The 26468-nt window shown below is 41.8% G+C and overlaps 1 protein-coding gene across 2 annotated transcripts in view; it reads left to right on the top strand.

Moving 5' to 3' along the window:
- LOC130210291 (muscleblind-like protein 1) overlaps nucleotides 1-26468 on the top strand; it is a 53872-nt gene that overhangs the window by 6742 nt on the left and 20662 nt on the right. Inside the window, exons 1-2 of one of the 2 annotated variants that reach the window (XM_056440353.1) lie at nucleotides 2894-2972; nucleotides 5904-6838. In XM_056440353.1, the coding sequence (XP_056296328.1) occupies nucleotides 6665-6838 (174 nt within the window). In that variant the 5' untranslated portion in view covers nucleotides 2894-2972; nucleotides 5904-6664. Of the gene's footprint in view, nucleotides 1-2893; nucleotides 2973-5903; nucleotides 6839-26468 lie in introns of those variants that run through there. The other variant, XM_056440352.1, reaches the window with a different exon arrangement.

Genomic DNA, 26468 nt, shown 5'->3' with positions numbered 1-26468 from the left:
ACTACCGACAGCCACATGCTGTCACGACCTGGACTTACAAGTTCACTCCATGCATCATTTCCTTTGAGCTAACCTCATTGGCTGTAATCATGGCTGTCATTGACGAGAGACATTACTTGGCCCAGTGAGAAAAGCCAGCGCAGCAGCCTCCCCAAGGTCCTAGTGCCCCGGGGATTATATCGTTAAGTATGACGATAGGCTGTTGGATTGTAATTTCAAGGGGGAGAAAACATACAAACCAGAACGCACGCACATGTGTCGCATGTTAGTGTTCTAAATAACGTGAAGCCCCCCTGAAATAGGCCTGAAGACGCCCCTGGCATGTATCCATGCGTGCAATAATTAATTATGTTATCAGGGTTAACGTTGCCAGTTTACGACTTGTAATTAGAATTTGGTGAAACAAGCACACGTCTCCTGGAGATTTCCGTGGGACTGCAGCGTGAGGTGTTGTGGGAACAAGGAACGAGACGGACAGATAGAGGGCGCGACACCAATAAGGACAGTTACTATTAAAAGATGAGCCACGTTCACAAAGTTGTTGATGTCACATGATACTCGGAGTGCAACTCAGCAGAAGGCGAGCAGATTTCTAAGTAGTGAAGAGATTTGAGGAGTGAAAAAGTGGAAAACACTGAAGCATATCCGTGAAGAGGAATAGAAAAGGAGAACAGATGGGGATCCGGGAAAGATAAATACAAAGGGATGAGAAATGTCAAGAAATTATCACAGCTGGGAGCCAGCGGTGCTTTGGAATGGAACAAAATTCAGCTTTTTCCACCCTACTTTCCATATGATTCATACTCATTTATATATATATATATATATATATATATATATATAAGTAGATAGATAAATATATATCTATATATGTATATATATATAAAAATACAGTATATATATATATATATACACCTGCCAGTATTCACCTTGTTTTTCTCCTCTCACTACCAGACACCAGTCTCCGTTCTTCACCCACTTGTACTAATTGCTCCCGTTTACCTTCCATCACTCTTCATGTGGCCTCTATCTTCCCCCTGCCACCACCTCTGGTCACCTTTACTCTATTTGTCTCTCACAGTCTCACAGACTCTCCCCCTCTCCTCCTCTTCCTGATGCTCCTTTCAGGAGAAAGGGCAGCTCAGGTCATATACAGAGGATACCCTGGTCAGTCTGTGAAGTGGTGTACATACGAAGCGTTCAGCTTCTGCTATTTAATGCTGCAGTCAGCGCCCTTTAACCTCTCGCATTACTGAATTCCCCCTCCCTCCATCTTTTCTGTTGCGTCTCTTTTCAGAAGGTGCAAACGTTACACCACTGATCAGCCATATCTCCTCTCATCCTTTGGCATAAGGCCTTTACTGATTTGTAAAACTTAAAGAATGTCTGAACCCTCAACTTTACACCAAAACAAACAATCTGTATACGTGCCCTTGGACTTGCTAGACAGCAAGTCCAATGGCACGTATACAGATTGTTTGCTAGACAGCAAGTCCAAGGGCACGTTTACAGATCAGAGTTTACACTGCGACAGTCTTGGGGAATTTGTTAAAGAAAATTGTTTCCTCTCAGCCGCAGGCTTTGACTGTTGCTCTTTTTTTTTCACGATGAAAAGGTCAGCCATAAGAAATATGCTTTCTTTTCTTCATCTTTTATCATGTTCTTTTCTTTTCTGGAAGTCATTCAAGGTGAATGAATGTCTCTCATCTCTGGCCCCTGTTCAGTCTACTTTTCCTCATATTTTGTTCTCTCTCCCACTGCATTGCTCTCAGATGCAGAGCTCAATGTGGCTTGTGTTACCAGTGCGAGGGGCCCTGCCATAAATTAAAGTGCAGTTCCATGTGGCTTGCAACAAGCACAGCACATTAGTTTATCAAGATGTGCAGCTCCGTGTAATTATTCAACAGTAATGAACTATATTTGTTTACAAAGGTTCCTGAAGCTAGGATATCGTTTCACCAAAACACGAAGACGAAAGCTAAATATAAATGAACAAATCACCAATGAAGCAAACAAATGTCGAGCAGAATTTGCTTTGAATAGAATTTTTGTCGAGTAGGATGAACATAATCGAAGTTTTGGACGCCTCGATTTGATGAGATTCCTGTTCATAGCCTACTAAAACACAATTATTGTTTATGTAATCAGCTTGAAACAGTCAGTAACTCAGCAGCAGTGGGTTAACTGGAGGATAAATGTGTGTGTTTTTCCTGGAGAGTTGTCACAGCCATGAGTCGACAGATTAGCACACAGGATCAAGGCTTTTAAAAGAGGAGATGGAGACATGAACCCCGGTGACATTTGGCATTGCACTCTGCTTTGCACACGTCAACAGCTGAAGTGAGTCCTGAGTGAGACAACATATTTAGATAAGGCTTATAAGTGTCTCTACTCTCAATGCAGTGTGTGTGTGTGTGTGTCTGTGTGAGAGTTGGGGCATTATGAGGTTGGGGATTGCATACTGTAATATTCCCTGCCTTTCCTCCCTCTCCTCTCCAACATATTACCTCGGCGAGTTGATCTGATGGTGTAATAATATCTCCTGCCTCTGGCTATGGGAAATGGCCACATGCATTATTCACATATGCTAAGATGCTTATTGATGACTCCTTTATTTATATATTCCCTCAATGCCAGACTCATTTCTCACATTGTTTTACCCCTTACTTTTAATTCTCTGTTGTGACGTGAGCTTCGTCTCATGAGCCTCACACACTCTCGCTTTGCAAATGGGTTGTGCTCGTTTGATGGGAGTTTAGTTCAAGCTTTTGGCACAAGATATAACCATGTGAAACTGGGTCTAATAATACATGTAGGTGGAGCCCCATTCAATAAATCTGCTTTATTTGATGTCAAAGCTCAGTGGTTAATTTGGTCAGAGCTGTTTCCACTGGGGAAACCCGAGTGCTGTGTGAAAATACACAGAAAACTCTTTTGAGAAAACTCGCATGACATTGCCTCGTGACTCTAGGGTAAGTTTTTCTAATCTAATTTGTGTACACGCTCCAGCTATTAGCTTCTGTTTTATTCATGCAGTCATTGCAAATGTTGCATATTCTCTTGTATGTCTGTTTACAGACTTCAGTGCGACTGAATGTTCAATGGGTTTTCTCTCTAAAACCACATTTCCTATTTTTATTCAACACTAGAACTGTGGTGAGCCTTGTTTCTGGTTCAAAACGAGAACACATTAGAATAACAATAATCCTCTTCTGCATCCCCAAAATAGGTTATTTTGCCAGAGTTGTGCTTCCTAAATGTCTGCTTCAAAGGTGACGAGAGCAAAGTTACATTTCTCTCACCTGTCTGCAGGCTGCTGTGACTTAATGAATCTGCCTGCCAGTAGACATAATGGGTTTCATAACGACAATGAAACTGGATTTAATTTAGGATAGGTCAGGTATGGCTTAATATCCTCACACATCTGGCACATTTGATGGGTGAGGATGCAAATTAGACGGACAACTGAAAAACACAGCTTGAACCCATCCTGATTCGGGTCAACTTAATCTTGAGCATCAGAATGGCCATGGCATTTTTTAGGATAATAGCAGTGCAATACAGAGAGTCATAGGAGAGGTCAGGAAGTGAGTAAGAATAGGCAATAATTTTGCCATTCCATATTTTATGCACTGGTAATGTTAGCCCTCTCTGTATCCTCTGTCCTTACCACAGTTTCCCTGCCAGATACAGTTTACTGCCCTGGCCTCTTTTTTGCAGACACACACACAAACACACCCCTACACACACACACACACACACACACACAGAACCACACACACGCTCACCACAAATGAGACCATTCCAAATAAGAGGAGAGAGTATGACATCAGCGGTTTATGTTTAACCAAGGGACTATTTTAACTGTATTCCTTCATTCCTATAGCTTTTCTATTTTTTCATCCTCCTTTTTCTCAAAACCACCATCACTGTTGTTGTTGTTGTTGTTGTTGCAGTAACCTAGTGAATCAGATACAAAAAATATAATCAAATCACTGTTCAATCAATCTGTGTTTTAGTTGTTTTCTGTTAGCTATCACTCTCAAAGCACACACAGTTTCTGTTTTTGACTTGAGAGACAGGGGGTTACTCTAAATAAAGTATTTTTATTGAAGTAATGTGCACAAACGTTGTATCTGTGTCGATCATATTATATAGTGATTAAGGCATTGCATCTGAGTGTGGGGGACTTGGGAGTGATGTAACCACATGTAGGGTTATGGGCACTTAGTGTAAGCGTAGCACTTGTAGCGCTATATATATATATATATATATATATAGAGGTATAGAGGTTATTATCTGAAATATCAACGTTCATATTCCTCACACTAAATATATTTGTACATGCACTTTCTTTGAAAAAAGAACTTATGAAAGCGAGCCTATGAAGATATTCATACTCGTTTTGGTGACTTTCATAAGGGGTGTAAACATTTAAAATGACAAAAACAGTCTTATTATATACAACTTTAATCACCAATCCACCTCGAGCAGTGTCTATCTTTTGACAGGTAACATCGCGGCAGAGTTTTTCTTTTAGATAACTTGCCAGAGCCTCTGAGTCCAAATCGGGCGAGAATTTCAAAGCGACCAGTTTGGTCTTTATAGCTTGTATGTTTCCCCCAGCACTGGTTCCAACAATACCAGTAGTCTTCTTCTTTCTTGGAGGATCTAGACGGGCTCTGGGCTGTATTTCAGTGGCATCCCTTCCGCTCAACAAAGGCTGTTCAACGCGGCATATGCGTTGGTTTATATCCGCTCTTATCGTAAATACATAGCATGTTTCATGGAGGACATGTCTGTGCTTAGATGCTCAATTTTCTCAAGCAGGCAAGAAACGTCTCGGCAGCTGAAAGTCAAAGGCGGAAATTCGTCCATGTAATTAGACACAAAGCGAGGGATATTCTCACCCTCCTCATGAAGTAGTTTCAACCAACTCTTTACGCTATTTACGTCTTGTTGTGCCCCCTGATGTGCAACAGAGCGTTGTGGAGGTTGGGCAGAGTTCAAAAAGAACTTTCTTTGAACTCTCAATCCAATTCGACCCAAAGTGGTGGACTCAGAGTTTTCATTTTGATAACGAGGATTTAAAAGTTAATCTTCCACAGTGTTTGAATGATTGGATTTGAGGAACATGCAGGAATGTGTGTGGCTAAAGTCACATTTTTTGGTCTCACACAGTGACCTCATCTAGTCCTCTTCTCTTTTGTCCTGACTGGCCACCTGACAGCAGTGATGCTGGAAGCATCTCGCCAGCTGCTTAGTCAATTTCAAGCATATCAGAGATGAGCAGATTGATAACTGATGAATTGGAACTTTGATACTCAACGGTGGCTCATTTGTTATGGATGCCTATGAAAAGGGGAGAGAGTAATCTATCGGAAAAGGATCAATAGCAGTCGTTCTGTGAAATGATGGCTCGTTTTGTCATGTATCATATTTAGGAATCCCTGGTTAAGATGTAAAAGTCGGTAATAGTGCTTTGTGTCTGTGCAAATTACAATATTCAATCAAAATTCATTACTATGGAATTATTTTCAGAATTTGCGTTCGTCTTTGCATAAAGTACTGTATGTCTTTGGAACACATACACCTAATACTTCCCGCTTTTTTCCATATTTTCTCTTCTTCTTGATCTCGCTCTTCTTCAATGTTGTCCTTTGAAACAAATCGCCTTTGCCTGAAGGCGTGAGCTTTAATGTTAGCAAGATGGGGTTTGATTTGATTTCCCTGCTGAGGGTCTGACTGTCTCCGCGGGGGCCACCGTGAGAGAGGATTTGCAAGGGAATGACACGGAAACACGTTGGAATGAATCCAAATATTAGTGTATTAACCCCGGTGAGTGTGTGTGTGTCGGTGCATTACGGCCTTCTCCACTGACACTCTTCCCTCCTTCTCCACAGAGAGAAGTGCCTTCTTCCGGTGACCCCTGTGGCTGCGCCTCTGCCTGTGTGCCTGTCCATGTCTACCAAACCAGTCGACTTGGCCAGTCTTCACACCACTGACACCGTCCTTCTTCCCTCCGTCTCCTGCTCTGTCTGCCTGCCCGGCCTCTCTCCATCCATGCCACTCTGCCTTCCTCTGTGGAAGTCAACCACTCCCCCATCATCAGCAGACGGAGGCCGATACTGAAGGCCGTCTCCGTGCCGTCTCGTCCACCACAGCCTTCTTCCTCGTCCGACTCTTCCATTTCATATTTTTTTCCTCCTACCTCGTGTCCCCGCAGCCCTGCATCTTTTTTTTATCATGGGCAAGCTCAATCGATAATGTGTTCTGCCATTCATCTCATCTGACAGTTCAGCCGAGGAGCCTCGACAGGTGTGTGTGTGTGTGTGTGTGTGTGCGTTTGAGAGATTACAAAGCAAACCCCTTTGGCCATCACCAGCCAGGCCCTCTGTGAGAGGTGGTGAGGGATTCCTGTTGCAGCCACAAACCGACTCAAAAGGATGGGCCGCAGGTGGTAGGCGAGTCCCAGGCCTCACAGGCTTCACCTCGGAATCAAATCCTGGGGACTAAAACCTCTTAAAACTCTTTTTCCCATGTCCTTTACCTATTCGTTCTCATCATTTGCGCCAGCGTCATTCAAGACATACGGTGCAGACGGACGTCATTGCATTGGCTGGATATCTATTCCTCTCCATCGCCCCCTCCTGCCTTGTTCAAAATGGCGATGAATATGACGCAGATCCGGGATACAAAGTGGCTGACATTGGAGGTTTGTCGGGAATTCCAGAGAGGAACGTGTTCCCGACTGGACAACGAGTGCAAGTTTGCCCACCCCGCCAAGAGCTGTCAAGTGGAAAACGGCCGAGTCATCGCTTGTTTTGACTCACTCAAGGTGAGTAACACCTGTGGTATTCACCCGCCACTGCCCTGACTTCTTCTCTGTGTTGACGAGCATCATCTTCAGGATGTTTTAAGTTCTATTTCGTGTTTTTTGGGGAAGCAAGACCTCATTAGACAGAAATGGAAAGTGTAGTTGGGGATTCAAGGCTTGATGCAGGGGAGAACAGTCTCTGGTAAGTTGTAAGGGAAAGTATTGCTTTAGCCAATGCAAGGGTGGGGGGGGCAGGGGTAGATGCATCTGTGTATAAATACTTTTTTAGAGAGTGTGTGTGTGTGTGTGTGTGTCTCGGTAAACTGAGAGGAGCCAGTAATGGCATTAACATCTGTGAATCAGACTCAGAGTTTCCTTCACTGGCACATCACATTCGCTGCTAGTTGGCACATTGCGATAAAGTCTGCGTGTGATCGTCACGTCATCGGGCTGAAGAGGAAATATGGAAGTATAGGGCAGCACAATGTGTATTTCATGTTGTATTGGATGAGTCGGCGAGTATATGTCTCTGTGTTATTTTGAGGTCACGTAGCAGAGTGGGGTGTTCTCAGAAGGCTCTGTAATTTACTGTCTATTCTCGCCCTGGCACTGTGACAACACACTCCCACGATGCAGCCCCCCCCCCCCCCCTCTCGCCCTCTCTCAGGGGGGTAGGGGGGTCTGGAGGGGGTGATCAAACAGTGGAGAAGATTGAAAGTGGGAAGAAAACAGAATGGACTGGGTCGGCGCGTATTCGGTGTGGCAATACACGATTCCCCGATGCTCAAAGGCACAGCTGACGAAGGACGGCTAGAGTTTCAATGAAATGGCTTCAGTTTCTATATTGAGTGAGTTTGATTTTTGTCACGCTACGTGTCAATCAACCCTGTCTCTTACGCGTTTATTGTAAATGCTACTCTGCAAGAATACCAGTGATAATAATGGTGTCATTAGTTTTGTTTTCTTCAAACTCAATTGAGCAAACACAGACGTTGCAGGAATTGGTAGCTTGGGTGGAGGATCAGATCTTGAAACCAGAGACTGAGGCTTAAGTTCTGAGTCACATGAGTGGTTGTTAAACAACATGACTAAGTCCCCTGACTTATTAATGTTTATGGTTTTGTGGTTTTGGTTACATTTTCAACAAAACTAAGATTCTACAGCCACTCTAGCATCTTGTGAAGCTGTTATTTACGTCCGGTGTTGTGTTTACCACGGTCACCATCTTGGTGTTGTGCCTGCCTAACATTAAAAAAAATAAAGTACAGCTGCACCTTGTGAAAATTACAATGATTTTGCAGGTATTTGGAAATCAAACAACATTAACAAGTTGATTTATTTTTTTAACTCGTCAAAATGTGTTGGCTAATTTATAAACATCATTTCTCAGAGTCAAAGCAACGCGCAGTCAAATCCATTCAACTGAAACCAAGAAAAAGAAGAAGAGAGTTTTTAAAAAATTGGACGTGCAACACATTATCTCAAATCCCTCCGCCATAAACAAACGCTTCACTGTTGTGGACGCCCATACACTGTGACTGTACATCTGGTCCCACTTTTAAATGACCACAACAGTAGAAAGTGTGTTCACCTGTGGTTGTCTTTCTCCCAGGACCTTTCAAGGCTATCTCCATGGCAACGACCATCTTGCGGACTGAGAACTTTGTCTGTTGTGGCCTGGGGGAGGACGACATACCAGAACACGCATACACGAACTTTCAATAATACTGATTGCATTCACTACCCCCCTCCCCCCATCCCACGCCTTCGCCTGCTTTTTACCCCCCAGTGTGACCGGACGGGGCTGTGCGGGCGCTGCTGAGTTGGCGCCGGACCGGCTGGCTGCTTGTCGGTGCTGGTTACCTTCTGCCCCCAATGGATGGGCTTAGATCACCCATTTGTTGGATTACCTCCCCTTCCTACTTTGCAAGATATGTCTAAAAATATGTGCTTATGTGCTAAGGTGTTTTCCTGCTCCACACTGTACCCTCTCTCGGGGCATAGTCGGGGGTTGGTGTTTTCTTCTTCTTCCCTCATGTTATGCTGTAATCTTTCATCCACCCTTTCTTGTAATTTCGATGCTTTTGTACCTGTACTCTGGCAAACGACAAATAAATATATCAAATCAATCAAATCAAAATGTGTCATGGCTGACAGCCAAATAGAAACACTGGTCCTTAGTACGATAGTATATATGAAGATAAGTAGAATGCATGTAGCGAACATATGTAGACACACACACAAACACACACACTCTGTCCCACTGCGGTATTCCAGCCTGCTGTCTCATTAATCCAGATACACAGCGATATCAGTTGAGTCAATCCGTGTATTTGGCTCAAGTTAGAACAATGATTGTGGTCCCTAGGTGTCTGTCTACCGCGGTGTCCACATGTTCTGCAATATATCTCCCATCTGATGGGCATGCAGGGTGTTATTCTGTGGAACTGGAGGCCGCAGCTGGAAGTCAGTCGAGCCAGTCGAGCCAGTCCAGGGGATTTCTTGTTAAGTCGGGCACTACGTTATTCCAGTTCTTGGCTGCTCGGTTGGAGCTCCGATGGCTCGGGTGGGTTTCGTTGGTACAGGTGAGACGGGAGTGGAAAAAGGAGGGCTGCATCGGCCTTGCATGGATCATGAAAACAGACGTGCGGGCTGAGCCGGCGCGGGTGAGAGCGGGCGCAGCGGGGAATGTGCGAGGAGGCATCGCACTATGCTCAGCGCCCCTCCCTGCCCTCAGTGCCAGGGCATTCCACAGTCCACCTCCCCTCCCGGCCTCCGTGACAGAATGATAGATCGGCTCTATCTGCAGATGAATTTATAATACATAGCTAGGCATCAAGAGAGGGGCGAGGGGCGAGGGAAGGACAGGCAGGAGGATGTGCACAGAATAAAGGGAGTGGAGGGATGATACACGTGGCTTTGCACTCCTGGACTATTTGGCATACCACCCGCCCCTCATTCCTGTAGAAATGCAGGCCTGCAAAGAAACAGAGGGCCTGTAGCTGGATGAATAGAATGTAGTAATAGGTTTCTTTCTATTCAAAGCATCATTCTTTTTCAGCTTTTTTATTATTAAATGACAGTGTGTTGCCAGCTGGTCTGTATATAGTGGAGATGTCTTTCATACGTACACTTACTTCAGTCATACAGTGTTATCTAAAGTCAGCTGTGTATCAAGAGGAAATAGCATGGGTGGTGTGAACAGAGGACGGAGTGATGGAGGTGAACAGGAAAGAGGCGGAGGCTGTACGATTTGCTGCTATCACAGAGAGACTGCAATCACAAAAGTAACACAGAAAAGTAACTTGACAAAGATGTGAGGAAACTGTCTGCGTAAATGGCGGAATTTCAAAAGTATTTCACATGAGTGCATTTTTACTCATTTAGTAGTGGAAGAAAATTAGAAGACATTTCGGAAAAGCGTTGGCGTTACTCGGGTTGATGGAAGTGAATGGGTTCAACTTGCATTATGACAGCTTTATTATAATACTGATATCTAAACAGTTTTTCGGGGGAACGTAGGTTTTCCTTTTGGCTCTTGACGCAGGAATTCAGCAGCGTGTTGCCATTCGCAGCTGGAGACAAAGCTGTTTTCATTGTAAGTGAATGAAAAGCAAATCTGGGAGTATTTAGGCTGACGGAGTACAATAAACTGCCCATTAGGCTGTGATGGGAAACAGGTGAGAGTGTGCCAGAGCGCCACAGGAGCTCCCCTATAGCACGAGGGTCCACCACAACTTCAATGACTTGCAACTCATGAAACAAGCGTGACGCACATCACGGTGTGTTAGATGAATGTCCTGTGATCGACTGTCTTGCACTTTACACTAAGTCAGGTGCTCTGAGCGTGTCATCAAGACGCACCAAGCTGGGGTGTTTAATGCAGTGGTAGTGAGAATGGGTTATCTTTTGATTCTTCTCTGCTGGAACAACCACATAATATGTTCTCCATGAAAAGAAATATAGGAGTAAAGATGGTCGGTGAAGTATTGGGTGAGTGAAAATCCCTAGAACCCCTCTAAGCTACTAACCTTTTATATTGTTAAATATACCAACCTAAGTTGTTACTATTAGGAATGTAGGAAGAATATAATAACATTTAGTTTTAGTTTTGGGGCATGGTTGCTCTAATTGCTGCTTTTCTGTCTACACAGATTTCTCTTTTTGTTCTGATTTATATATTTAACTCTAAATCAAGATGTTTACTGTGTTAACATGCAGTCTAACAAGCCCACTCAGGAATTACCAATTAGGTTTGCGCTTCAAAGAAAATAACATTCCATTAAAATCTTCAAAGTGGCCAAGGATAAGAATTAGTGATTACTTGAGGGCGTGTAATGATTACAAGTAAGTAGACTATTAATGCACTTTCTGTCTGACTCTCATCATTTTGTTTGTTGAAGCTGAGATGTTTGAAAGAAATGCTGCATAGATTTGGTTTTAACTATATATTTGAATTCTTTACATGCAAGTATAGGGGTGGCAATTTGTAGATTTTACCAGTAATCAATCCCATTTACCTCCAGCAATAATCAGGATTACTGTATGTTCTGCCAAACAAAATGATTACATTCTCGCAAAGTCCACACCATAAATGTATAATAATGCAACACCGCCATTAACAATACTATTTACAACGTGTTATCTAACTTTAACCTCCTACTTGCTCTTTTTTGTATTCTTTTCTGGAAATCTGACGTTGAGATAACTTGTCCTGTAGGTCAATATACTGCAATTTCATGTTTGCTGTTATTAACACTGCAGGGATGTAATATTCCCACAACTGCACTCCAACTGTGTATTCCCCATGGATTTTAGAAGTGTGTTATAATCTGGTCTTCACCTGCTTAACTGATGTGTGACAATACAAAATCAGATCATGATTCTATGTTGGAATTTACAAACTTAGAAATGTATTGACACATCGTATTCTATTGAATTGAAAGAATTGAGGAGGAGCTAAAAAGCTTCAAACAACCAATCAAATTTCACCCAATTTATATATTAATTGAAAGAACTAGAAGGAACTTCAACTCTCCCTTCTTAGAACTACAACCTTGCCATGCCATTTTGCATATCAATAAATGTAAAAGTGGTGTGCCCTCACTTGATTGTTTACATTTGTTTTGTGATCCCCAAACAAGCGACTTGTAGAAGTGAATCAGATGTTACGGTTAACGTTGTTTGATATCAATTTGACAAGCTTTTAAAAGGAAGTGCTGTATACTCTCTCTTTTGTGTGCAATGCTTATGATTGCTAAAACTTGTGTTAATTTAACATGTATTGTTGTGATACACTTTTATGTTTGTACACTACCGTTCAAAAGTTTGGGATCACTTCGAAATGACTTTATTTTTCAAAGAAAAGCACTGTTTTTTCAATAAAGATAACATTAAATTAATCAGAAATACACTCTCTACATTGTTAATGTGGTAAATGACTATTCTAGGTGGAAGTGTCTGGTTTCTAATGAAATATCTCCATAGGTGTATAGAGGCCCATTTCCATCAACTATCACTCCAGTGTTCTAATGGTACGTTGTGTTTGCTAATCGCCTTAGAAGACTAATGTCTAATTAGAAAACCCGTGCAATTATGTTAGCACAGCTGAAAACAGTTATGCTGGTGATATAAGCTATACAACTAGCCTTCCTTTGAGCTTGAAGTTTGTAGAACAAAATTAATATTTCAAATATTAATAATTATTTCTAACCTTGTCAATGTCTTGACTATATTTTATATTCATTTGATAAATAAAAGTGTGATTTTTCATGGAAGACACAAAATTGTCTGGGTGATCCCAAACTTTTGAACGGTAGTGTATGTTACTTTTGCAATCAGACAAGAGTTTCCATTTGAGCTTTTTCTGTAGTCAGTGAAACAATCGTGTCATAAAAAAACGTGTTTAATAGATTACATTAGAAACATTTATTAATCCCCAATTATTTGGTATTTAATCTGGTTGGCTCATTGTCAGTTTGGTTCTCTGAAAAAAAGAGTCAACAAAGACGGAGTCGAAGGTCAACAAAGTCAGAGGTCCTAAAATATGTTGGGCTCAAGACTAAGAGCCAGGAGTCTGGCCAGTGTGGTGCCTGCGTGTTATTAACCGAAGACAAACCTGCCATTTGTTTGGTCACCCGGGAGGGTCATTTCACACTCATTCCACCTGCAGTGGCTTCAAGGTGTCATGTGAAGACTGGATCAGTAAACAGTTGACCAGACAAATTCTGTTTCAGGCTTCTTGCCATTTACGTCAAATACGCTGCTCAGCTCCAGTTTATTGGGCACTATGAGGCACTCTTCAGCCAAGTTCTTTTCTGAAAGGCTTATAAAAGGTGTTATTATTGCCTGGACTTGAGGAAAATATTACACTTACCAAACTGTTTTGGGTGTCATTATGCATGACATTATCCTGGAGGTGGTGCTTGTACTTGAGAATCTGTGAACCTTTTATTGCAGTAAAACAGGGCATTCTTTTGTGTTCTTATGCCTTAGCCGCTGTATTATGTACCCATAATCACTTTAAACAGCCCGTTCAAGGGAATAATGACTGTCATGAAGTGGGGCCAGTGGGTTTCTGAAATATCTTCTGCACACGTTCGAAGCACTATTTCCCGAGGTGCCAAAAAAAAGACTGAGGGTTTAAAACTATTTCAACATTCAGAAAGTAGATATCAGTGAGGCAGGAGTGTGGCTTTGGTTTTCTACCCAAAGGACCAACAACCCAATCGAAATGTATACACAAATAATTAAAAGAAAGACAACCATGAGGGACATTATTAGAGAAGCACATTGCAATTTAAAAAGAGATGGTGTTTTTATGTTTGTTTAAAAATTCCCCCAAGTAGCTAAATAATGAATTGTAGTCCAGAATATAAAAAGGAAAACAAATCAACTTAGCAGCTTTGGTAAAGTTGATCCATGTACTCTCTGAAGGAACAACATTACCGTATATTAATATACAGTATGTGTTGTAAAACCCCAACGTTTCAATCAATAAAGTATTTGCAGAAATACGTGACTCATCACTGTATGTAAGTTATGAGCAGCACTTTTTTTTAAATCCTGTCGGAGTGGTCACTAATTATAGGCTGGGGACAAGACGCATACACACATCCACAACCAAACAGCCATGAGCTAAGCAACGCATGGTGACCTAAATATACAGTATACCTCAGAGTCCTTGAAAAAACCACAATGCATGTCGAGGGTAAGTGGAACAGGGAGTGTGTGTGTGTGTGTGGGGGGGGGGGGCACAAAGAGAACAGATAACAGGAGAATAGGAAAGGCAATATGTATTGAGATGAGAACCCAGAAGAAAACAGAGGTAGAGATGTGTGTGTGTGTGTGTGTGTGTGTGTGTGCACAGAGGGATAACAACTCTTTGAAAGGGAGACGTACCCCAACAGCGTTAATCTGCTCCGTATCTGTATTCCACTGCCATGCTCGGTGCTCTCATCCTATTCTCTCATTACATCTGTTAATCTGTCTCTACTCAACCCATCCTCCCCCGCTCCCTCCTTTCTCCACTTCTTGTTTAGTCACTTTCACATTCAGAATTTGGGTTGTTGTGTCGAAGCAGTATGAACCTTATTGCTCTCCCAAACCTCAGTTATCATCCGTCAAGACCGCCACGGGAAGAGAGAGTTTGGGTGTATACCTTTTCGGGGGCTGTTTCATAAAAACTTGCGTTTGTGCATCAACAATTTGGGCTCAGCGACAGAGGGCCCACACTGAGAAAGAAAAGGCTATTTCAAATGAAGTCATCTTATTGTGAATGTGATCTAATATACATGGATCCAACATGTTCTGCACTTCCTAATCCTATAGCTGCGCTCTCTTTGCACCACATATTGTGTAGAGAATTGCGTCGTGACATTGACTTGGAAACTGTCGAGTCACCTATAAGGTCTGTTCATATTCTTAGATCCAATCAGTAGGTTGACCATATACATTCCAGGTATATACACACATAATTGAAACCTTTTAAGGTATAAGAGAACATTTAATAATGTATAATATTGCCATGTTTGGAAGATAATAAGCCTAGCTTTCTGAGATTAGTACTGATCCCCACTAGACTCTATAGATCATTTAAGTACATGGCCACTCTCAATGAAATTGTTTTGATCAAATATATATAAAAATGTTGACAAAATCGGAGTCAAAAGAAATACCAAATATATAGTGATTTATTTATTTCCTAAGCTCCTGTACTTCTGTTATCATCTAGCATTTTGCAGACCTCTTCAGAGAATACATATTTTGTGGCTCATCAAATAAGATCCCCATACCTGCTATATCACATAGCTCCGCCTACAGGACTATAAGGTGTTTCACGTTGCAATAAAGTACGCAGTAAACACACAGACAGCAGCTATTAACGTTGTCTGGCTCTAGTCATGAGCAAGGTCTCCCTGAAAATGTTTCTCTGTCCTCAGAGGCCATCATTTCTAAATCCATCTGTGGATACCTACCTACACACACACACATGCGCACATACACATCCATCCTGCATCAGCATGGAGACATGACACAACACCATCAGAGCTAAAATGCATACAAGGGCATACATGAATAGCCTTTCACCACATGATATGTCTCTCTTTCACCTTTTGGCACCCTTCATTCTTTCACTTTAATCCTCCATTTATTAAATGTATCTCTATACATGACTGATATAGTTTTTTGTCATTACACACATGTTGGTCCTCGCCCACTGTGAGGTCCTGGCACAGGGATGTCGTCTGTGTACAGATTGTAAAGCCCTCTGAGACAAATGTGTGGTATTGGGATATATAAACAGAATTGAATTGAATGTTTTCGTGTGAGGTTTGCTGAGCGCGGACAGGCAGTCTGGAGGTAATACCAGCTTTCCTGCGTGCTGAGTCGTGATGTCCCATTGATATTGCTGCTCCTGCTGCTTCTGTCGTTGGGAACAGAATATCGAATCAATTATTTGTTTCTATTTGTTTGTTTGTATTTTTTATTCAGTCAATCAAATCAAATACAATACAATATTATCCTATAAAATATACAAAAGAGAAAGACTGAAAAGGTATAGGTAGAAGCAAAAAATGCTTATAAATTCCTATCCTAAATTGAAATCAAAATAAATCAGAACATGTATATAAAATAAAGAAGAAAATAAAACAACAAAACAACAATAAACAAGATAAAAACCAAAATATATTTATATATACTACCACATACATCTTCCATATTAATCCGTTTTTAATTACATTTATAACTCAAGATTTTTTTTATAAATAATTCCCTTAAAAAACAAAAAGGAGTTCACCATTCTTACTTCTGGCCTGAGCCATTCCTGTTTGTCTGCCTCGGCACGCTTTCCACCTCACCCATCTAACTCACTGATTTCTCCAAATAAACGGTCTCCTGTCAAAGCGCACACACACTGTTACTCCCCACTGCAGTCACCCACACACACACAGTGACGCACAGGCACACTGATCTCAGTGAAGCAGTAGGAGTCCTGTGAAATGTTGAGCCTTCACCTCGGGTAGGTAATCACGTAAGAGAGCTTCGGGCCGTGTTCATGGTGATGCGGTCCGCAACAGGCTGGGCAACTTACCCGCTGCTGTTATTGGGCATTTTCAATGTATTATGTATGTGTGCCATTATGAAAGCCATCGCATGATAGCTCTCCAATCATGACGTAATGGAGCAATGAAATTGATATCTGGAGAGGAGCGAGTGAAACCAAAGGGCTGGTGAGTGAAGTCAAAAGTGACCTGAAGCGTGAGACGCAACATGTTGACTTTATAATAATACAACTATAAACTTAACATAAATTGTTATAGAATCTCGGACTTCTCCAGCTGCTGCTTAACATAATATAACGTATGTTTTGTAGTTTTGTAGATATACAATGTTCCCCTCAGAAAGTTCAGCTTGATTTATCCAACTAATGCGACTTAAACCATTTTAATATATACACCAGACACATTCATATTTTACATTAGAAACTAAATTAGTTTTTTGGATTTTTTAATTTGTTGTTTAAGTTGCAAACGTTTCTTTGTGCCGAATGACCTCCATTCCCGAGGGAGTGGCGTCAACAAGGCTCGATTGAGAACGACTTTCGTCTCTGAGCCCGGCATTGCCATGTTTGTTGTCTTACCCCCCCCCCCCCCCCCTCTGCGCCAACAGATATTAACATACATTCATGAATTTAGTCATTGCCGCTATCACTCACTCCTTTAATTAGAAAATAATCAGAGTTGGATGAGAGTTTCATTAAATCTCATCCTTGAGAGTCATCAGCCGCAAACATGGGAGTGGGATATTTATCAGGCTTATGAAAAGGACTCCGGTGCCTCTCTGCTGGGACCGAACATTGGTTCGGAGGACAGACTAGTGATGAAGCCAAAGAAAAGAAAGGATTGTAATGGAAGGGAGCAACACATTGAACAGAGAAGTACAGAAGGTGAGGGAGTGGGTGAAGGAGGCGGGGAAAAAGAGGGAGAGAGAGAGAGAGAGAGATCATTAGCGAAGGGCTAATTAACAGAACCCCCACTGTTTAGCAGCAGCTTGTCTCCATGCAATATTTATCCTTCATGATCAGCATGAAGCGGATGTTTTAATTAATGTTTTTTGTTGCTCTCGGTGTGCTTTTCGCCTCTTTGTTCCTACTCTGTTTCACCGTCTTACAGCGACTTGGAAATCACAATCTTATTTTTTACTTTCCCCCCCCCACGAAACATGCAAGTCATGCAACTCAGCAGCAAGAACGAACAAAAAAACGGTGAAATAAATGACCCTAGAAGCCTATTTGATTTGCGGAAATTGCATCATCATGACATTAAATAGGAGGCAAGTAATGGCAGACAGGAGGGTGGTGTCAACATGCAGACACCAGCCAGAAAGGAAAAGAGACGGAGGGAGAGAGAAAGTGAAAGGGTGATAAATGGCTGCACATACAATCAATGGTGTAACATGGACAGTGATGGACAGATGGAGAGGGGGGGGGGGGGGGGACAGATAGATGGTGCATGGGTGGGGAGAAAGTAATGACAGAGGAGGAGAGCATGGAAGGGGAACGGGAGTCGTGTCAGTTGTCTGTTCAACGCGCGCAAGGTTGAAAAATGTCTGTAATATCCCTTTATTGTTATGGTGCATGTTGCAGGGCTCGCTATTGGACGTTGTAATTCTTCAAAATGGCTATAACTGGATTACAGCGGTATCAGCCTCAGCCATCAGAGGGAGAAGCAGCAGCTGTGTCGGGTCTGCCCCTGAGCCGGCTCCCACTGCTTCCTGCTAATATTACACTACAAATCACAGAATATGTGTTCTAAAGGACTCTGACATCACCATCAGAGCCGTAGTATTCATGCAACACAAATAGCTTAGCTCCAATTTGAATTTCAGGCCACATTTCTATCTGACCTTTAGCTCTTTTTGTTTTCATTTTAGCTCCCGATATACAACACTACTTTTGCAGCGGCATCTTTGACGGCGGGTGAGTCCATCTTGAGGGAGGCTGAGGGGAGGTGATCACCCCGCTCTTTGCTTAAGTGGTACAAGCGAACTTTGATCGATGTGGATGAGGGTGCAGCCGGGTGGCACGACGTGGTGACGGCCCTCTGGTCGGTCGCGGTGTGTGTGTTGGGGGGGGATTGAGACGCACTATCATGCTTTTCTACATGATGTGTTGCGGCAACAAAACATATCCTAACTTTGAAATGACTCCGTCTCAGTCTATTGTGTCTCAATGTCACTCACTTTTGCAGGGAAATATGTAACTTCAAAAAATTGATGGATCTTACATTATATTTTCAAGTTATTCCCCATCCGTTTCTTCTTCTATCGTTCTTGTTTTAATTTTGTTTCACTTTTTGTGTCAGGCTACAGTTTGAGGATTTATCCAGCTCTGCAGTTGGATGTATAAAAGGATTACATAACGTTGCTCTGTATTTCCCTTTGTTTCTTTTGAGCTTTGCCGGCGTGTCTTTTAAAAAAGGGAAGTGTGTGTGCCTTGAGCATTCGTGTGTTTGTGTGTGTGTGTGTGATTATGTGTGTGTGTGTGTTTGTGCTTGCGGGAGGTATTGTCACTTTATGGAGTAATGAATGCTAATCCTCTTTTATCTGCTTTAACCTCAAGGCAATGACAATAGCTGCTGATGCCAGTATAGTGACACCCTTCGTTGGAGTAGAGTGTGAGTGTGTCGGTGTGTGTCGGTGTGTGCAGACACATAGCGTGTGTGCATGCAAGTAAAGATGTCTCTACTGGTGTCTGACAACCTTCTCCCACTCCGGGTTGAGAGCTTGAGGGTGCGGTCTAGAGATTATCTGCCATGTCCTCCATGACTCATCACAAGTAGAATAGAACATTCCAGCCCTCTGACTCTTCTGCATCTGATCCTGACTCGTTTCATCTGGAGAAAAAAAACACGGCCATTTGAGACTAAATCTCACTAATCTCACGACACATACAAAGCAGGCACATGTCTTGTTCTTTGTGTCCACTCACACGGGCTCAGAGGGCCGACAGCCTTTCTATTGTTTTCACGTTGGATTCACAAAGCAAAGGCAGATGCTTGTCTTAATTGAGCATCTTTTGTTCATTCACAACTTCAAACTTTTATTTGTATGTATTATTATTGCACCCATCTCTTGATGAACAAGAGATGAACACGTAATGACAATGGCTTTGAAGCATAGAAGATCGAGACGAGACATTTTCTTTATTTCTAGATGTAATTTTAAAACGAAAATGAAGAAATAGGTCCATCAGCCACTGAGGTCCAGACATGCCCAGAATGAGCGCTACCAAAGATGGGCAGAACATTATCAGGCCTGGGTGCCAATCTTCCGTCAAGACGGTTTTCATGGGTCTGCTCTCTGCCGGCCTCCTTGGTACGGTGAACGGGAAATAAAACGGACATTTCAGACTTTGTAAATAGAGAACGCTTTAGGAAAGATGAAGGCAGAAAGAAAAGGATGAATGGATAGATGATGGAGGAAGAGGGTTAATTGAAAGAGATATCGAGAAGACAGGTCAGATCTCTTGGGCTGTGGTTCTCTCGGCACCACTATCTGTGTGTGTGTGTGTGTGTGTGTGTGTGTTTGAGGGAAGATAGTGTGGTAGACCTAATAAGAACAAAGCTAATTAGAGACTTTGCCTTGCACAGTTCCATGGCGTTCCCACAGGAGCCAGGACAATACTTGCACCTATACTGCACCCCGCAGAGAGAGAGGCACTCTCACACATTTTCACTATATGGTCTAGCTGACTCGATGACTGATCAGCAACTTTATTTCTTTAAAAGATAATTGTTATGTGTTTGGCTTTGTAAATCAAAGTTACCAATCAAATCCAATCAATAACTTATCAAATCCATCTGTTTATTTGTTTATTTGCTTTTCCAGAGAGAACTGGGTCGTAACATTGCTGCTGACTCTCTGACCAAATGGAATGTGCACTTCCAAAGCAGTCAGCGACGGTCCTCAAGGGCTCAGGCCTGTTCACTGGGAAATAAGCAAGCGGAGACTGAACTTGTGAAAATCTGGAATCCTCCGGACTTTGCTTAAAGGATCAACCCATCATGGCACAATAAAAAAGAAATGAAAGTGGAAGCGTAAAGCAAAACAACATTTAAAAAAGACAATGGAGCGAGTTGTTAAAAGATATGTCTTCTAGATGTATAATATAAAATGTATAAAGAAAATGTGCCAACCACATTACCCCCTCGTTATTGTAACACCGATCATGCATATGCTGACTACAATTTGTATTATAGCTATTGGAAATATTGGTTTTATAAAACCTTTGAACCTAAATACTAAAAACATGTTTCATAGTAAGTAACAAACACATGAATTCTTAAAACCTTTCAGAAAACCAACAGTAGCAAGACTGGTATAGTCCAAATAAATCAGATATTCAAATGTACCAATCCAACGCTGACTTAAAAATAATGAATTTATTGCTTTGTTTCACAATTATATCTAAGATTCTATTGGCCCAAAGTTAGCTTGGGTGGGAGTAATGGTATCAATATACTGGTTTTACTAGTACAAATGGTCCCCTTCTGTAGACATGCCTTTTATAATGAAACGGCACCATTTTACAATTCACAGCTCATTAGTTGGCGGAGTTCTGTTAAAGGTCGGGTTGATCTCGACCTCACACATTGGAATAGAGACATTTTAGTTGGTAGAAGAGCTAAAACAATTAAAATGTACGTGAATTGGTTCATCTTGGGCTCTTGGAATTCCTCATTGGGCATTTCTTCACTATTTCTGGACACTAAAGTTATTCATGATTTTATTGAAAAACATGAATCAATCAAAAGATTGATCCAACAAGGGAAAGAAGTGAACAACCGATGTGTCAGAAACAAAGCTAATGTTGCAAAAACATCAAACTGTCAATGTCTTATAAAGAAGATCGGATCGCTTTTTTTTTATCTTAAAAGATTGACATTAGTGTGGAGCGTGCCGCCTCTTAACCTAAACTCAACCAGATTTTCAAACCATAAAGGACCCAAAATTGGTGTAAAAAATAATGCACTTCCACCACTGATCATGAAAAACACTTATAACCAGCAGAAATCCCAAATCAAAGAGTTATTTATCAGTTTCACATGGGCTACTTGAACCGGACATGTTGGCCATGCATGGTAGTGGATAACAGACCAGTCCAGCTGACAGTGGTGGAGTGCTGCCATTATGACTCATGATTCTGACCCATCGCTTCCTGTGCTAACGATTTTGTACCCTCACCCATTCATAACTTGCTAACACCCTGCCAGGCTAAGTAGAGCTTTTTTATGCTGTAATCGGTGTTTTGGTTAATTGAGCACTTCTGCTAAAAGCTTTCTGCGGACTGGACATCATTTGTGACGTGAACGAGCATCACTTTCTCAGCATTTTCTTTCCACGAAGTGATCCGCTGTTTGATTTATATATATATATATATACAGTAACTATATAGTTATAGTTTGATCTAGCCGTGTTGTGTTTCCTCCCTCTATCATTTCCAGTGATTCTTCTGTCCACATATCTGTCTTTGTCGTTTTCTCAAAGGCTTATCGCTCTGTACAGTAAACTGTTCATCATTAATGTCATCAACATGATCCAGGTTATTGTACTAATGCACCGGGGGTGTTCCGGATTTAATAAATCATCGGATGGAGATAATGAGACAAATAGACATCTGGCATTAGCAGTGGCACACGGCAAGAGAAGACAAACACCGGATGTTTTTCTCCCTTCGACTTCAAAGAAAAAACATGTTTGTCATCAGGTTGACTTCCTAACATTTGGCATCAAGGGTCAGTGGTTTCCAGCTGCTGAGTTATTAAATGTGCAGAATTCATGGTTGTGTGTGCGTGTGTGTGTGTGTGTGTGTGTAGCCAGTCTGCCAGCACTCTCAGTCTTCAGACAGGCCGTTCTTTGTGCTCCATCTGATGTCATAATTTGTTTGACGTAGGCTTGCCAACAGGAACCTCTGGTCAAGAAAGCGCATGCTTTTCTGTGTGTGTGTGTATATGTGTGTGTGTGTGTGTATATAGTTTTCTCATCACAGACTTCATCCAGACAGCGTTTACTTGATTGATGTCGTCTTTGGGAGCAGGGGGGAGACAGAGTACCAATGGGAGAAAATGAAAAATGTAATGAACACCGGTTTGGAACAGCGGCGTCTGGACTTGAGCTCTACAGTCGTCACACTGGTCACGCTGTTCGGTCGTCTGAGGGGAGTTCAGACACGGCGTGTGCAGAGAGAGAATATGAGCGAGAATGCGGAAAAATCTGAAGCTTTTGGATTATCTGTGGTTAAATCAAAATGCGTCATTCTCGATGTGTCGTTAAACAGCTAATTTAGAATCAATGGGTGATTACTGGAGGAAAGCAATGCGCTATTCAACCCTATAGGAGGATGTAGGTATCTGCCAGTAAAGACGCTGCTGAAATCAGTCAGACATACTTCTTTAATCAATACTAATCTCCCTCTTTCTGCTTTGGTACCTCATACTGTCTACCCCTCTTTTCTCCTGTTCTTGTTTTTTTTATCTGTTGCTGGTATGTGACTGGAATTCTGCCACAAGTTGCATTCTCTAGGATTTAGACGCATCTTTCAGAGAGTTGCCAAACTACCACAGGCAACACATGGTTTAAGGGTTTGATCGTATTGTAGTGCACACACACACAGATTCCCCCCCCCCCCCCCCACACACACACACACACACACACACACACACATATCACACACAAACAAGTGTAAGACAAGTTGGATCAAATGGATACAAATAAACCTTCTAAGAGAAGAGAGACAAAGAGAATGATGAAAACGTAGGAAAGAATTAAAAATACTGACCATCACAAAGAAAAGGAGTGACAGAGCATCAGCGACAGTTGGTATTTTTGTGAAAAATGGTGCAATAAAGTAATGCTGCAGCCTGAATCATGACTTGACAAAACCAGATAAATAAACTTAAAGGGTAAAGTTTAGAAACAATGTTATGCTTTTTGTAGGTCTAGGTATGAGGACGAAACAAAGAAAGAGAATAGATGGATAAATGGGTGACACAATCACCATAATGACCTGCATTTATAACATCATAAACATGTTAATATTTGCTCTCACAGTATTTTCAGCATTAAACTTAATCTCTAAGTTTATGGTGTCTCCTCATCTAACCCAGAAGAATTTAATCATATCTTAACCACAACTGTGGTTTGTTTCTTGAAAGGCATTATGTACAATTACAGACAATGAATCCCTCATAATTTTCCCCACGCAATGCTCTGCGAACATACCAAGAGTATTATTCAAAGATGTTACATGTAATGCATAAAATAATTGTATTGATGGGTCTTTGATAATTGTGCCTTTTGTGAAAATACATTGTATTATAACTGAAACCGTATAACTGTGATCATAACTTTTTTGACCACTTTGTGGCAGCAAAAACAAACTGTAAACATAGCATTGACTGTTAATGCTTCATATGTTTTGCTCAAGAACGTGCTAGCAAGCAGTTGCCTATTCATACATCTAGAACATAAGGTGCAAAATGATCAATCATTCAGAGTTGGGTTTCTGGTCAAGTCAAATCCAATATTTGGTCGACTTTTCGCTCTATCTACACAAACTCTTGTGGAAAATATCTCGCTCTTTCGCAGGCGGCAACTTCAGGTTTTGAAGAGTGAAGCCAATGTGGAGATGTCTTAAACACGCATTCTCTCTAATGTCCACCAGAGGGTAACTCCTCTGGTCGTAGAACAGTTAATGAGAAAACAGCCCCTTCTTCTCACTTGATTCATCACCTCAGTGAACATTGTAAACATGAGTGTATGGTCTCAATCGCACGTTTCAAGTCTTCTTCAATACGGCATTATTTCATTTCGTAAAATTGCGGTTCCACTTCGAGTAAAACAAGACCATAAAGCGAAGTATGCTTTAGGGAGGGCTCACTGTGATTGACAGGTCACTACCACTACCAGAGCCGTACACATTTCTCTACCTGCCCGTACGTTTGGCAGGTCGAGTTCTGTGGGTTTGAAAGAGCTTAAGGTTGATGAGTGTTGAGACTAAAGTAATACGCTGAAAGACACATTCAAATGCTCTGTTTAGCAGAAGACCCTCTCCTCACACATTAGTCATTTGATTCCTTACTAATGTGAAAATACTGATCTGAGCTGCTTTAAATGTAGCGGGTCCAGGGGGGTGGAAATTAAAGGGTTAATGAAACACAGAGCCCACTGTCCTGCCATACTGTTGTTTCTATGGACAGCCTCGTTGATGTAACCTCATCGTAGAGGGTTATGTGATCCTGATTAAAACCCTGTTGTTGCCGAGGTCAGAACCCGCCGCATGTGCGATACGTGAGACTGCAGTCAAAATGCTGCAGTGGGAATTGAAGAAACTCAAGGTGAGGACACGTATGTGCATATGCCATGTATATGTAGGCACCTGGGAAATAATGAGGCTGTATAGTTCCCATTATACTGATGAATTAATAAGCTTTAAACACATTCAGAAACCCCTACATTTGTGTCATACCCTCCTAAAATAATTAACACGAGTGAATGTGTGGATGTGTGTCCAGGAGCTGATTGATGGCTGAAAGCTATCTGGTGTAATGAGGCCAAGGTTGATTTATAAGTATAAAATGCCTCATTCCCCATTCCCCAGCGTGTACATGCAAACACATACACCTAAGATTGGGTGTGTGACAGCTGGTTCACTTTCTTTTAATGGCTTGCCAATTAAAAGAAAGTCAAACTAGGCTTTGCCACATCCAAAGCTTGGCAAAAACTATTTGGTTCAAATTTCTTGAACAACACCTTGCCCCGGCATGTTAAATTGGGTTTGTGTAGCTTGGATTGAAGAACAAATATAATTTGTTTACTGCAAAGGCTGTAAGAGCAGTCCAGTCCAGAAAATCACCTGGAAGGTGAAGGATGGGAGTGAAACAGACGGATAGGAGACGAGGGGGGAATCGGCATATTAGCGTCGGAGCGGAGGACTGGCAGACAGGTGAAGGAGGAACAGAGGTAACAGGAGTGGAGTCTGGAGGCCATACGCTCCAGGCCAGAGGGAGCACTGCTTTGGATCAGACACACTCATTATTAACCTGTTCCGACACTGTGTACACAGTGGGGGGGAACAGCAGGGAAAAGGGGCCGGAGAGACATTAGCATCGCAGGCAGTGATCGGTGGGGACTTCATGCAGGATTGAATAGTTCAAACACAGCAATAGATTATGGATTTAAAACAGAGGGGTAGGACGACTTCAAGGTGCTGACCTTTTTAAATGTGTGGTGTAAATCCTCATCATGCCAAGCATAGCAATTATGATTTAGTCTTTTTTCTCATGAGATAATGGGTTCACACTTGTCTATCTTCAAGGCACTAAATAGTACCTCTTTAGAAAAACTATTAATGAAGCTACACATAAAGTTATACACATCAGATTGCACTATATTATAAGTGGTTCCACCCCAACAGTAGTATTGCTCCAACTACAACGGGTTTGTCACGGGGTGAGGATCAGGTGCAGAGAGACAGGCTGGACTCCAGGTTTGAGTGAAACAAAAAACGCTTTACTTCAGAAAATGGTCAAAGATGAAAAAACTATGGCTTGAAAGCGACTACAAAAAACACTAGGAATCACCATGCGAAGAAAGTCTGCGAGTGAGAAATCCAAACAGAGCCACTAAGAGACTGAGATAAAGACAACAAACCAACTGGCACAATATATATGGGGAAAAACACAGGTGTACGGCATGATGCAATCAGGGAGACAGCGGAGTGGCTGAGGGCAGGTGAAGGGAATTAACCAATCAAGAAAGAGGAGACACAGAGGAGAAACGGGAGACATAGAGACAGTAAACACAGGAGACAGAGGAGAAACGGAACAGGGCGTTACAACAACTGATTGAGAAAATAACAACATAAAAGCCACTGAACTAACATTTAGGAAAATGAAAGAGATATTCTTAAACGAGGCTTTTTTGCCCCATCATAATGATGTGCTTCCACTCCATCTCTTTTTGTAGATGTCCTTGCAGCTGAAAAGAAGATGTATTCTGTTGATACACTTTTTCAAACAATGGAGATGAATTTTCCTATAATTTAATTTTACAGTTTGTCTACAAAATGTTAAACATAAATTGTATT

Source organism: Pseudoliparis swirei, chromosome 20 (assembly GCF_029220125.1).
Source record: "Pseudoliparis swirei isolate HS2019 ecotype Mariana Trench chromosome 20, NWPU_hadal_v1, whole genome shotgun sequence".
NCBI classification, from domain to species: domain Eukaryota; kingdom Metazoa; phylum Chordata; class Actinopteri; order Perciformes; family Liparidae; genus Pseudoliparis; species Pseudoliparis swirei.
Note: the sequence above shows the minus strand (reverse complement) of the source record. Positions and strands in the feature narration are given on the sequence as shown.